Source organism: Thamnophis sirtalis, unplaced genomic scaffold (genome assembly GCF_051295495.1).
Source record: "Thamnophis sirtalis isolate CommonGarterSnake01/CBP01778 unplaced genomic scaffold, rThaSir2_p1.2 scaffold_8, whole genome shotgun sequence".
Classification (NCBI taxonomy): domain Eukaryota; kingdom Metazoa; phylum Chordata; class Lepidosauria; order Squamata; family Natricidae; genus Thamnophis; species Thamnophis sirtalis.
This window is the reverse complement of record NW_028261388.1, coordinates 57255171-57270315: the sequence shown is the minus strand read 5'-3', so window position 1 is coordinate 57270315 and position 15145 is coordinate 57255171. Positions and strand designations below refer to the sequence as shown.

At 39.4% G+C, this 15145-nt stretch overlaps 1 protein-coding gene across 10 annotated transcripts in view; it reads left to right on the top strand.

Moving 5' to 3' along the window:
- The window catches only part of KDM6A (lysine demethylase 6A), a 281963-nt gene that overhangs the window by 151021 nt on the left and 115797 nt on the right, over positions 1-15145 (top strand). For 6 of the 10 annotated variants that reach the window (XM_014069580.2, XM_014069584.2, XM_014069582.2 and 3 more), the window contains 5 exons: positions 6895-6949; positions 10370-10404; positions 11828-11926; positions 12548-12641; positions 13869-13995. In XM_014069580.2, the coding sequence (XP_013925055.2) occupies positions 6895-6949; positions 10370-10404; positions 11828-11926; positions 12548-12641; positions 13869-13995 (410 nt within the window). The remainder of the gene's footprint in view (positions 1-6894; positions 6950-10369; positions 10405-11827; positions 11927-12547; positions 12642-13868; positions 13996-15145) is intronic. The other 4 variants (XM_014069581.2, XM_014069585.2, XM_014069583.2 and 1 more) reach the window with 1 other exon arrangement.

The window sequence follows — 15145 nt, the reverse complement described above, 5'->3', positions numbered from 1 at the left end:
TATGTCTTATTAAAAATGTATAACCAATAAAGATTATTCTTTAAAAAAAAGAAAGGATGGATGATAAAGCAGCCACTTGTCCACTTGTGTTAGATGTCAGCCCCATGTCCAGTCTGTCCTGAAGAAAATCCAGGATCTGACTGACTGACACTGAATAAAGGTCGAAGTCCTTGCTCGAGCACCAGCTACAAAAGGTAGTCCAGGTTGCATTATATAACCTGTCTGTGGAAAGCTGCCTAGAATCCTGAATTGTCCTGATTACCATAGAGGAAAAGTTGTCCCTGCTCAGGACTTCCTTCTCAAATGCCAGCCGATCAACTGGAGCCACTGAGGGTCCGCATGGACCAGGACCCCCTGGCTGAGAGAGATTTTGTCCCGAGGTACCCTCCAGGGTCTTTCCATAGACAGTCTCACAAGGTCAGCAAACCACGGCTTCTGGGCCAATGTGGTACGAGAAGCAGGTGAGTCCTGTCCTCGAGAACCTTCCTGATGACCCCGGGATCAGAGGGAGAGGGGGAAAGGCATAAAGAAGTCTCTGGGGCCATGGATTACAAAGGGCATCTACCCCTTCTGCTCCCGGTGCCGGAAACCTGGCAAAGAACCTGGGTAGTTGTGTGTTGTCTGATATGGCAAAATGATCCAGGACTGGGGAATCAATGCGGTCTGTCAGTTCCTGGAATAGGGGTGGTTGCAGGCGCTACTCTAATTGATCTACTGTGGCCCTGCTGAGCCAGTCCGCTGTCACATTGTTCATTGCCCGCAGGGACAGAAGATGTCTCTCCGCTCAGAAAACTAGCAACTCTGCCTCTTGCATGAGGGATCTTGACTGGGTTCCCCCTAGGCAATTTATATGGGCCTTGGTGGCAACATTGTCCATCAGGATCAGAACGCGCTGTCCCGACACAGAATTCATGAATTTTTTTGAGTGCCAGGTGCACTACCCTCAATTCTAGCCAGTTGGCTCAGGTCTGCCTGAATCCATTGGCCTTGTGCTAGAAGGGACTGGAAATGTGCTCTCCAGCCGAACGGACTGGCATCTGTCATGATAGTTAGATGGGTAGGAGTCTTGAACAGGGATCCCCTGGTGATAACCTGGGATATCCACCATTCTAGGGACTTCAGAATGCTTGGTGGCACTCAAACTCTGATCTGTGAGTGACTCCTGCCTGAGAGTTGGTATGGCAGGTGGAACCATTGGGGAATCCTGAGATGTAGACAAGCCCATGGGACAATGGATATGCAGGATACCATCTTGCCCATGAACTGAGACGAGTGCCAGAGGAACCAACCCCTCCTGAGATAGTTTGTGTGTCATAGTCTTTAGACTGTGTTTCCTGGGAGAGGAAAACCTCGCACCTTACCATGTCTATGACCACTCCCAGGTGTAGCAGGCGGTTGGTTGGCAACAGATGGCTCTTGTTGAAGTTGATTAGGAACCCGTGTTCTTGGAGCACGCTGATGGTAATGTTGAGATCCTCCTTTGCCTGCATCTCTGTGGATGACTGCAGGAGGATGTTGTCCAAGTAGCACTGGATTTTCACTGGCACTGTCCGAATATGAGCCGCGAAAACTGCTAAGAGCTTCGTAAAGTTCCCGGGCGCTGAAGTCAGGCCGAATGGCATGGCCTTGTATTGGTAGTGCCGACCCGCATAATGAAACCTGAGAAATTTCTGGTGAGCAGGCAAAACCAGTATATGGAGGTAAGACTCCATTAAATCTATGGATGTCAGAAAATCTCCCTCCCTGATGCATTCCAGAATTGACTGTAGGGAGTGCATCTTGAACCTCTTGTAGAGGACATACTGGTTGAGTCTTTTGAGCTCTTTGGAACCAGAAACCCTGTTGTCGCTAAGGAACCAGCTGAATGGCCTGAATATCCAACAGATGCTGAATGACTGTATCCATCAAGCCTGCCTTGATTGGATCCTGAGAAATGGGGCAGGTGAGAAAACAATTTGGAGAGATGGAATGAAACTCTAGAGCTAGTCCCAGTCTTACCGAATTTAGGACCCAGTTGTCTCTTGTGATGGCTTCCCACATGTGAGTGAAATGGCTGAGTCGACTGCCGATGGGAAGTTTGTCCTTGAAATCAGCAGGAGCGGAGGTAAGAGTGGCTGCCTGCACCTCAAAATGGTTGCTTGCCCTCAGGTATCGGGTGGTTCATGAAGCCAGGCCTATCAGGCTGTCTGTCCTGTCTGGGAAAGAATCTTCAGGGATGTTGGTAATTGAATCCCCCCTCAGAGGGGCAAAAGGACTGCCCCCTGAAGTAGGGTGATAACTGTCGGTTTGACCTTCAGTAAAGGGAAGGCAGGATCTTGCTCCTCCCCTTGGTCTCCACCAGCAGGGGATCCATAGCCCCTCCATATAATTTGTCCCCCCTTGAAAGGAGAAGATGTCGCTTATTTTTGTTGTCTGCCTGCCAGTGCTTAAGCGAGAGCAAGCGGAAGCTGCTATAGATCCAAATTTGGTCACATTCATTGTGGCATCTGCCGAGTACTCAGTTGCTGCCACCAATTTGCTGACATCCTAGTGGAAACTTAGTTCATCTGGTAGAGACCTGGCTTGCAGCTGACAGAGCCAGATTAGGTACGGCTGAAAAAGGAAGTCGCAGAAGCAGCTTTCACAACCTGAAAGAAGAAGCCGTCTTTGGATCCAGCCATTTTAAGTAACTACCGTCCTTTCTCCAACCTCCCCTTCGTTGGGAAGGTTGTTGAGAAAGTGGTGGCCTCTCAGCTCCGGCGGTCCTTGGATGAAACTGATTATCTAGATTCCTTTAAGTCTGGATTCAGGCCTGGCTACAGCACGGAAACCGCTTTGGTCGCGCTGATCGATGATCTCTGGAGAGCCAGGGACAGGGGCTATTCCTCTGTCCTAGTGCTCCTTGACCTCTCAGCGGCCTTCGATATCATTGACCATGGTATCCTTCTGCGGCGGGAGGTGGGAGTGGGAGGCACCGTTCTTCGGTGGTTCTCCTCCTACCTCTTGGACAGGTCGCAGTCGGTGTTGGTTGGAGGACAGAGGTCGACCCCTAGGCCCCTTAAGTATGGGGTGCCGCAGGGTTCGGTCCTGTCCCCCCTCCTGTTTAACATCTACATGAAGCCACTGGGTGAGATCATTCGGCGGCACAGGATAAAATACAACCAATATGCGGACGATACACAGCTGTATCTGTCCACCCCGTGCCAACTCAGTGAAGCAGTTGACGCGCTGTGTCAGTGCCTGGAGGATGTTAGGGTCTGGATGGGTGTGAACAAGCTTGTACTCAATCCCGACAAGACCAAGTGGCTTGTGTTTTTCCTTCCCAATAATTGGCCTTGTATTTCAACTCTCATGTTATAGAGTTTCTTCTCCGATGCAGTCAGGTTTGGCCCTGTCCCTAGATTACCCCACTGGGACTGGACTACATCCAAGAAAAGCTGGGGTGCTGGAACTATCTCAGTCTCAGCCGTTGGTTCCATTAAACAGGAATGCTGGGCCTCCCTAGACTCAGGAGGAACTACTGCCACCGAACCAGTTCCCAAATTATTGGTTGAAATTATTGGTTGATAATAAGGTCTTGAAAAGGTTTAGTTGAAATAGTCCATTGAAAGGAGAAGGCAAATCTCTGATCCTCCTCCCCAGAGGAATCCTCACTTTGGATGGATGGAGGCTGAGGTGGTACCTGAGAAGGAGCTGCCCACGGGCCTTGAGTGAGTGGAGCCAACCTGTGAGGCTGATAAGTTGGCATAGGCTGTGCAGGCTTGACCCCCTTGTTGTAGGGGAAAACCCAGGGTCATTGCCCTTGTAATAAGCTTGGAAAGATGGTCTGTTAACTTTGGCCCCTGCTCTATCCCAGGGCATAGGCCCACTGCAGTGGGAGTAAAAGTTGCCTCTGGCATGGGTCTAGTGCTCGAGGAAGAGCCTTGAGTATCCATCACTGAACTAGGATGGATAGGAGCAGCTGCAGGAAAAACCTCAGAGCTGTCAAAAGTTTCCCTTGGCCTGAGAAAAGTTTCCCTTGGCTTGGTGACCAAGAGAGGGAACAGGATGGTTGCAAGACTTGCCTCATTACAAGCCTCAAACGGTTGCTTCTCAAAAGAGCAGAAAACCCCCTCCTGTCAATGGTGGACATTCTTTGAATCCTAGCCACCCTTTTAGGCCATCTCTTTCTCCAAGGCCTTTTGCCTCTTTTTAGGGTACTTTTCTGCCACCTTGGAGGTCTTTGAAATTTTAAACGAACTGGTGCGGCTCTTACCTCAGGCTCCTGTGACAGCTGTTCTTTGGCTGAAGGAGCCTCTTTCACTGCCGAGGGGAGATTAGGATCATCCCTAACCTCCCCATGCAGCTCTGGAGATATCAGGCTGGCTGGTGACTGGGAAGCTGCCATGGCCAATGCAGGTCGGTCTGGAAGATTGGAGCTGCTGTGTGCTTGAAAAGCGGCTGCACCTGATTGTGTGAGCTGCCCGGAAAAAGTCAGGCCTCTGATTGCCGCTGAGCTGTCAAAAATGGCTGTCTGATCGCACACGCCGTTGACAGTGTGTCCGGGGGATTCGGACTTGCAGAGCCTCCTCCTTGCTGCTAAGCTTTCCAAAGATGGCCGCACATGATTGCGTAAGCCATCCGCAGCCCATCCGGTAGAGCCACACCACCAAAAGGTTATCTGCTGAGCATCAAAGAAGCCAGGCTTTTGGCTTGAAGGAAAAAGGCCGTTTAAATCTAGCCTCCTCCGCTGCTTTGAAAAAAGGTGGAAACTGCAGCAATAACTGGAAAACTACTAACCTTACTCTGTTAGACGTTCCAAAGCACCCTTGCGAAGAAGCTAAGGGTCAAAAAACAAAAAAGGGGAACAATTTAAAAAATCCTGTAGAGAAAAAAAGTCACAGTGAAAATATTTTGCGTCTCGACTGGCCAGTAGACTGAGCCGAAACTAGCTCCAGGATCCAGTAGCAGGGGTTGTCATCAAAAAGATGACAGGCTCAGTCTCCAGGCAAAAGATGAGAGCAACACCCAGTCCTGGCTGCTCCTCCCTGGTTGGTAGCCCTCTCTCTGAGAGTCGTTGAAGCAACTTGAACGATTATTTATGTTCTCAACGTCACACAAATTGTATAAATGGGTATGGAACCTTTTTGGAACCACTGAAAGTTCCACACCCATTTGCACTATTTAGGTGAACCTGAGAGTACAGATAATCCACCAAGTGGCCTCAACGACTCTCAGAGTGAGTGCTAAGGACATGACTGCAAGAAATATAAATCCTTCCATTTTCCACCATTCAGTTAGAACTGAGGAAACGTCTTGGATGAGAAGAGAAACATCTTCAAGGAAAAACAAAGAAAGCCCAGTTGCCTTTTGAAAAAGTACTTTTGGGAAAACTATGACTTGGATGACTGAGAATCTCTATAGACATTTGGAGATAAAAGAGCTTTGTTTTACATGTTTATAATTTTTTTAAAAAAATAATACTTCTCAGAACAAATTTTGGTAATTTATTAGATGTACTGGATTGTTAAAAATTATTTGGTTTGTTCATGGATCCACATTCATAATTAGAAGTAGCTATATAATGCTAAATTATTTTTAAATATATATCTGCATTTTCTGATGCTGGCATGTGTTGAGAAAATACTCAATTACTTAAGTGCAAATGAACACAAATACCGTATTTTTCGGAGTATAAGGCACACTTTCCCCCCCCCCCCCAAAAAGAGGGTGAAAATCTGTGTGCGTCTTATACATTGAATACAGTATTTTTGGCCTCCAGAAACCTCACCTCCCTCACAAAAATGGGTGTGCAGATGGTTTGGGAGGCCTGCATAGTGTTCTTGGGGACTGGGGAGGGCAAAAATGAGCAAAAAACGGTCCATTTTTGCGCCCCCCCCCCAGCTGCAAGGAGCACGCTACAAGCATGCTCTTTTTTGGGCAAAAAACCTGGCCCGTTTTCACGAAAAATGGGTCATTTTTCCTCATTTTTGTCCTCCCCAGCCCACAGGAGCACTCTACAAACCTCCTAAAGCCCCCTTTTTTTTGGCAAAAAACGGGGCCATTTTTGTGAAAAACAGACCAAAAAAGGTCATCCCCCCTCTCACTTTGCAGGCCTCTCAAACTCTCTGTATGCTCTGTTTTTCACAACAACAAAAAAAATGAAGCATGCAGAGGGTTTGGGAGGTCTGCAGAATGCAATTTTTTTTTAAAAAAAAATTACCTCTTCAAAATCATGGTGCGTTTTAAACTCTGGTGCGTTTTATACTCTGAAAAATATGGTATTAATATGAAAAAATGCTTGATAATATTTTTTTTGCAGTAGAGTTTTCATAAGTATATTTATTCTTCAATAGGTATTAAGAGGAACATTTCAGAATACATTGCAATTGTATGGTTCCTGATTTTTTTTAAAGGGCAAATAATGTAGTGATAATCAGTATTATTTGTAAGATTTGTTTCTGTGAGTATATGTGTATACACCCAATTTGTTTTTATATATGTTCATTTAAATTGTTGTAATTACAGATTTTATAATCCAATTATTATACTATTTACAATACCTAGTTTGATTTTTTAAATTTGATTATATTGATCATTAATGATCTTTGATTTATTTAAAATACTTCTATGATTATGCTTCATGTGTTTGATGGGAGTGAAGATTTACAAAATTATGTATCATTTTGTTATATCAGTATCAGTTGCTTGTCTACAAGTTTGAATTTTTTGCAACATTGTTTATATTTTTAGAAATTTAATTGGCTTTCCATTCACAATTCTATTATTTAACTGTATGTTAATGGTCATGTTATCAAAAGATTTTCATTCATTGAGTTATTAGAATAAAACTATGTTTCAAATATTTCAAAGTATTTTTCAAAAATTATTTGTTTTCATTAGGAAAGATATTAATTATTTTGTTTCTTTTTGCAGCATTTTCAGTTAGCTTTGATTGACTGCAATCCTTGCACTTTGTCCAATGCTGAAAGTAAGCATTTAAAGTATTTTTTGCAGTTGTATTTAGTGTAATCATTTTATGTCCTGTATCCTATCCTTATAATTTCTTTGGTTTGTATGATTATTTACATTTCATATAGCACCTTGTAACTGGCATTAAAGTATGTACCTTAGTATTTTACATTTACAGAGAAATGTTGTAATTAGCTTCTTGGTAAATATTGGACCAATATGTTACAAATAATTCTTCTGAACAATTTATTGTGAATGGTCATTGTTTATTTTTGCTTTTTCCTTATAATGAGAAATAAACTCAGACACTGGTATAATAATAACATTGAGGCTACAGTCTTCAGAGGGGAGGCTGCATGAAAGCACACCACAGTCTTGTGTAGCTACTGCAATGTTAGAAAATCGAGCAAGAATGGAGGGGGATGCTGGCATGTCATCTGGGACACAAAGGGCATAGGATCGCCATTACTTGATTAGACTGAGAAAAAAAGTCTTGAATTTACTAGAATAACTTTGCTGCTTAATGGGACTGTAAGCTGTAAAGCTTTATTTAAGAGTCAATTCAGAAAACGCAGACTTCGCAAGGAGCTGCTGATACAATTCTACAGGGGAATTACTGAATCTGTCACCTATGCTTCTATAACTGTCTGGCTTGGTACAGCAACCTTCAACCAATAGGAGTGCAGAAAAGACAATTGCAACCATCCTACTTTCCCTTGAGGGCCTGTGTATTGCACACCCCTCACATCCTGGACATAAACTGTTTTAACTCAGGATGCTGCTATAGGACATTGCATGCCAAAACAGCTAGACAGTTTTTCCCTCCTGCCTTCACTCTGCTGAGCACCCATTTCCATAGTAATGTCTTATATCTAAGGATATTTACTCATTTAGTGGGGCTGTGTTATTGTTAACCTTCTCATCTTTTATATTAGCTTCTCCTATTGTTATCTTATGATTATATTATTTTGTTGTTTGTATGTACACTGAGAATGTATGCTACTATTCTATTTACAATTAGTTCCACATTTTTAAAGTCTAACTATACCACCAGGACAAAAAAAATATGTGTCTGTAATGGATACCTGTTTTTCCTTCCTTCTCCTGGTTTGAACTTTGGAAACTTACATTATGCTTTCAAGATAGCTAGATAGGAAAATTTATTTGTTCATTATTGCTCTTAAAAGTACCATATATTTATTTTTTAATTCTTTGTCAGAGATTTCAAGTTGCAACACAAATAGTTTGCCCATAAAAGGTTGTGCCTTTCTGAGATTCATTTACAACTTTGAAAATGTTCTGGTATCATCAAATAACAATTTTCATAGGAGGCATGTCCAGTTCACAAAATACTGGGAGTTATTCTCATGCTTTCTTTATAGAGTCCATACTGCATTTTCCCAGTACAAATACCTCTTGTTTAACGTCCATTCATTCAGCAACTATTTAAAATTATGATGGCACTGAATGAGACTGGTCCTTGAAGTTCCAGCTGTTACAATGCCCCTGCGATCATGTGGAAAAAATCCATGCCAACTGGACCCCACTGCATTTATGACCATTTTTGGCTGCTCACCTGCCCACTACCCCTGCTGTCCAACCAGTCTGCTGCTATGCACAGACCTTCTTCTGTTCTGGTCTTCTTTCACACTGCCTGTTGTGGCATTGCAGCCACGGCTTTTCTTACATCTCACCTAGAACCTTTTATGAAAAAAAGGTGCTATTGTGGAAGAAGGATTTTCTTTCATACTGGCATAGCCAGGGTCTTCTTTCATGTGCCAAGGTTCATTTACAAACAGAAGCCCTGGGTGGGGTGAGAACAAAGTCCCTAGATGGACCGTGAATTGAGGTCCTGGGCAGGATCCAAGATAAGGTCAATGCAAAAGAAGGCAACACACACACACACACACACACACACACACACACACACACACACACACACACACACACACACCAGCCAGAAGAGCAGTGGCAGATGGCATAGAGGATGTGATGGAAGGAGGCCAGCCAGGCAGTGGGGGTAATATGTAGGTGGGCAACCAAAAGGGCAGAGATGGGAAGATAGCCATGTGAGGAGTTCAAGAGGGATGGTCTCTTTCCTTAGAGAGGCTCAAAATTGGAAAAGGCCAAGCTAGGAATGCTATGGATTGAGGTGGGTCTTTACACCAGTGGAGTTTTATTAACAATAGGGACTGCTGAAATTGCTGCCTGTAAACAATTACATTACATCACACTTTTATGACTGCATAGCTGCGGATATTGTGGTCCCAATTACCATTGTTAACCAAGGACTACCTGTACTGGGCTCAGTTAATTATATTCCTTGCCCACCAAAGAAGATTCCTTTATTCTTTTTTACCCTTCTCCCACCTTTTATGGGCCTAACAAAGTTGCATCTTATAATAAACTACTACTGTATGTTCCTTAAAACATTTATTTAAAAAAAGGCGGAGGATAATGTTTTCTTCTGAAGCATTTGAATTTTATTCAGAGAATTTTAAAAAAATATTATTGCAAGAGAAATAATATTTCTGCAGATGTTTTGAGATATGGTGGCTTATACTGGTGTCATCACATTGGCAAACTTTTCCATAGTCCTCTTAAGTGCCACAAAATTCTTGCTTAAGATAAAAACTGTAGTACTACCAGTAATGTATTAGGATTAAATTATAGAAAAAACAATTTTCCTTCATTAAAAATCTGGAAAAGATGAATTTTCTTTAGGAAAAAAACATGATTTATAAATATGAGTGATACATGCTGGTTAATAACTGTATTTGTTTCTTCATACTCTAATCATTTTTTCAACTACCAATATTATAGTTTGTGATATGAATTAAATTAATATTTGGTCCTTATATGGCTAGGCTAAATTGTAACACGATTAAAAAGATATGTGAGAAAGCCAAAATAAAAATACTCACTTTACCTTGCTGAACATTATCAAAGGATCTTATTGTGAAACTTTAGCTTCTTCTTTTACAATAAGATGGACAGACAAAAGTTGTTTCACTAATTATTTTTAAGCTTGTATCAAAATAAGGTAAATTAGGTAATTTAAAAACACTTTCTTCCTGAAATCAGTAAATGTCATTGTATAAAATTGGTATTTTGGAGAATGGAACAAAAGAATGTTTTCTTTGAATCCCCCAAAGCTATTCAAGCATATTTCAGGATGTAAGTAAATAAACAATTCCCCAGGCATGCATTTTTTCTTTAGATGCATGTGCAAGTGCAATTTGTTGTAACTCTTGTGTGTAAAGATGATTCTTTTCACATATCTTTTTTCTTGAAGGATGGAATATAGGATATATTCTCTGCTTCTGTACATGTCCTTTTCTTCCCTGATTACATAGCAATAACACTTAAAGTTATACATATATGCAATACTTACCTTGAAACTGCTATTCCTAATATTTTTATTTCCATACTTTCACAGTTCGGTTTCATGTTGCCCATTTATATGAAACCCAGGTAAGCATGTAATACCTTTTGAATATTAAATAGAATAATTTGGAATATATCAATGTAGCTATATTTTGTAATCAAGTTCTTCCACCTTAATTCAAAAAATTACATACAGTAGTTCTAGGAGACAAACCAATAAGATGATACAATTTTTTTCTTTTTAAAAATAGTTACAATTTAATATTTATTTTTAATTGTAACAGGTCAAACTTTTTTTATATATATTTTTGTAAACCAGAAACAAATACTGTATATTAAAACTGGGCTATTTATGAAAACTTTTTTAAATTATTTATTATTGGCTTATTATATGTAGCATTGTTAGTACTACTTTGCATTTCCAAAGGAATTTATTTATTGAACAGTCAAAATGTACATTAAGTACAATATGTAACATAGGAAGATATGAAATCATAGATCAATGATACTAATATAGTAAATATTTTTGAACTCTAATTAACAGCCTATAATGATTTATTACAATGTTCAAATATATTAAGTTTTAAAAAACTCAATAATATTGAGTTCCATTTCTGTTTTCTGCTAAATATGTATAGTGTTGGAATAGAAAGCATACCTTTTATATACCTCAGTATATGAAATGATAACACACACCCCTACATTAATTGAGTCTTGAGATTACACTTAAACATGATAACTATTTTCTCAAATATTTATCCATTTATTCACATCTTATTACTAGCTATATTATATTTTGATACATAGCTATCCCCAATTTTTTCTGCCCACTTGGTAAATGTTGGTAGATTTCAGCAGAGTAGATGCGGTCCAATCCCTCAATTAAGTATTGCCATCTGAGGGACTGAAGAAGCAAGCATTCTTTATTTCTACCCCTGCCCTTTGTAACTGTATCCCCCCCTAAAAGATATGTAAGGTGCCTACTCTCCTGAGGACCTGGAAGGCCCTTAAGACCTACTCTGTTCCCAGGCCTGAAGCTAGTGTGTTTGTAAAGCCCCCATGTGTTACGTTATTATGATTTTTTCCCCTTTGGGCTGTTAGATTTTGCTATTTTTAACTGATTTAATTGTATATTTCAATACTATAAGCCACTCAGAATCTTTTGGATTGGGTTCCCATAATATAGCTAAGTAAATAAATACTACAAGATGATATTTCACAGGTCCAAATGGCTGCAATGATTGACCAACTTGGGCCTAGTGTCTATCACATATTAAATAAAAGATCTCTTTACAGAATTTTATAGGGCAGAACTGAACAGATCCCTCAGTTGAGGGGTGAGGGAAAGAGATTATTTTTGCTTATTTTCCCCTCCCACTACAGCCTATATGCCCTCAAAAATCTGTACTAGATGGTTGGGGGTCACTTTTGCATGTGTTTGACGTAGCAGTGAGGGCTGCAGGGGAAAGGGGAAATCAGTGAAAATTGCTTCCCCCTCTTCCACCTGCAGAAGCATCCAGTTGAGGAGGAGCATCCACTGGATCCAACTCACTTCTGGGAACGGAAGAGGCTCTTCCATTTGTGGAGCAGCAGCCCTGGATCCAACCCAGTATGTTTGAATTGAAAAGGCAGATGTTCTAGTTGCTTGACAGTAATTGCTCTACTTTAAAACCCCAATTTGATTAAGGATCATCTCACTTGTTCCACATCTTTTCCTTTTATTTTTATATACCCTGTAGGAGATTTAATCCTAATGTGAAACATAAAAAATGAGAATCAGAAAAATGACAATGTTGAACATTGGTAAAATTTGGAATATAATTAGCTTTTGTTTAATTTAATGGATTGCATTTATTGACTTCCATCATTTTATGTTGGTTCTTCAGTAATTTATTTTTCCTCTTCATTTTGGAGTTCCATATGGGTAGTCTAAATTTATTAGATGGACATTGTCATCACCACCCGAGTAGAGCATTAGTAATATAGTAGAATTTGAATAGTTTACATTTAATTAATAGTAAGCTGATAGATCAGGATTCACCAGATTCAAATATTATATTTGAATTTGTTTCTTTAATTTCTTCATCGTAAGCATAGTATTCTGCTGCAATGTGTTAGCTATGTATGTATGTATGTATGTATGTATGTATGTATGTATGTATGTAATGTCAATCCAACTTGTAGTTTAAAAAAGTTATCACTTCAATTAACATCTCATTCTCCTTTTTAGAGAAAATATCATTTGGCAAAGAAGGAATATGAACAACTTTTGCAGTCTGAAAACCTTCCTGCACAAGTAAAAGCAACTGTGTTGCAGCAGTTAGGTAAGTATAAATGAAGAAATTCAAGAGTTTTTTTTTTAATATTCTCTGATTTGCAGGAAATTGTAATGCATCCAGTTCTCCAAAAAAATCAATTTCAGATTTTAATTTTTCATTAGAAAAATACTTGATATTTTTGCATTAATCTTCTAAATGTGGAGATGCAAGGATACAGCTTTAAATCAGATAATATCATCAATTATCTTTTTTCTTCAAATAACTCATTTTTCAGAATGGTATTAATATCCAAACTAAGTAAATAGAAAACTTATTCTTTTACTTTCAATTCCTTGTTCCTTGTTACTAAACCACAGTGGTTTAATAGTTTTTTGTATGGTACAATTACAGGTTGAGATTGATTATATAAAAATATAAAAAAGAATTGTATAGAACTTTATAAAATATACCAATATATAAAATACATTTTATCCAGAAGTAGCAATGTATTTTGCATTATCGGAAACCAGCTATCAGTGCTGCTATAGAAAGAACTATAGCTTGCTGGTTTGCTACTGGGAACTGAGTCTTAAGTGTTTTCTGGGAAGAGCCCAGCTCTTTTAAAAAAAGGGCAGCTGTTACATAGGAATGGCTTCAGCTTTAGCAACTGCACCCAAATAAAGATTATTAGTAAGTTCCACATGAACTTCTAACTCATGTTAGTTTAATCCTAAATACAATAATGGATTTCCTTTACAGAGACTAAGTAATCTAAAATTAAGTCTCCTACTAATAATGATGTTTCCTCTCTGATATAGATTATTGTAATCAATTCAGGATCTCTATATATTCTATATATATATTCCTATATGTTACCTTTTAGTGGCTGCTTAAATCTTACAATGATGTACTTATTCTTTGTTTTAATGTTCTAATTATGATTATTTGTATTTCCCTAATTGTATATTGCCTTTCCCCCTTACATATAATGGTTCATATAGGAGAGCTTGCATAGAATAATTGCTATAGTTTTCATTTGTTCTGATAAAACAAGAGAGAATTGTAAGAAAAACTTCAGTTGTTCACTGGTAAAGATGCTCATATTTAAGCAGAATGTATTGGCTGTTGATTAGGTATCTTTTATAGTGCTAATTTTCTGTTGGATTGGTAAAGTAAATATCTCTGCTAACTATATTTATAGGAAGGTTTATACATAAATAAATAAAATACTAAGTAATCTGGTTCATTCTAAAACATAAACACCAAATAATATATACATGTTTCTTTTCTTAGGCTGGATGCATCATACAGTGGATCAATTAGGAGATAAAGCCACCAAGGAAAACTATGCTATTCAATGTCTCCAAAAGTCTCTAGAGGCAGATCCAAACTCTGGCCAATCCTGGTATTTCCTTGGAAGGTAAGAATGAATTATGATAACAAAGTTTATGGTTTAGCAAATACATAGGTAGAGGAAGTAAATGCCTGATTTTATAAGATAGGGTAATGTTATTTTATACAATTACTACATTTTATACAGTTACTCCTTGAGGCTCAGTTACTTAAAAGATTCCAGAAAAGGTCTGTGTTCTGGCGGTTTGAGTTCTACCACTGTGTGATGGCATGTGCTCCCATCACTTGCCTCAGTTCCTACCAACCTAGCAATTCAGAAGCATATAAATTCAGTAGATTAATAGGTCCCATTTTAGTGTAAAGGTGAAAGTGTTCCTTGTTTTGCCATATGCACTGCACTGCAGCATGATGTCATGCTGGCCACATGACCGTGAAAATGGCTTAAAGAAACAGATGAGCCTCACCACTTAAAGTCAGCTATGACTAGCGGAGTAAAACCCACAGGGACATCACTTTTGGTTAACAATGGTAACAGGAAATCTGTTGCTAAGCAATGCAATAGTAAAATGTGGTGCCATGTGACTATGCAGACCTACAGTGGTAATTTTATTTGTGGCTATTAGGTGAATCCCATGCAGTCACAGTGTTCCACAATCACATTATCCCTATTTGTGACCTCCTGCCAAGTTCCCCATTGACTTTGCTAGTTGGAAGCTAGTAGTAAATGGCGTTCATATGACTGCAGGACTCTGCAACTGTTGTAATTGCAAGCCAATTTCCATGAATCGTGATCATGTGACCACAGGAATGCTGCAATAGTTGCAAATTTGAAGACCAGCTATAAACCTCACCATTCAGGACCTCACAGTTACTGAACAAATGGTTGCTAACCAAGCCTATCTGTGGTTTGTTTGAAGACAATTATTTTGTTGAAAAATGTTCAATGCTGATAATCTTTTGTAATATGGCTGGGATTGTTCAGAATAAGTATAGAGACGAAATCATTAGCAAAACTACATGTGGAGAGAAGTTTATGTGATCTTATTTTTTAATCTATGTCAACTGCTGCTCTTGCTGTTTGATCTGTTGTCATCCTTTAAATTTGTGAAGCTTCCAAATAATTATAGAGTTGTGGCAACTTATACTCAAGATTTCTAAGCCTCTTGTATATTATTCAGGCTGCAAAAATAAGAAAGCACTGATTTATGAATTTCTTC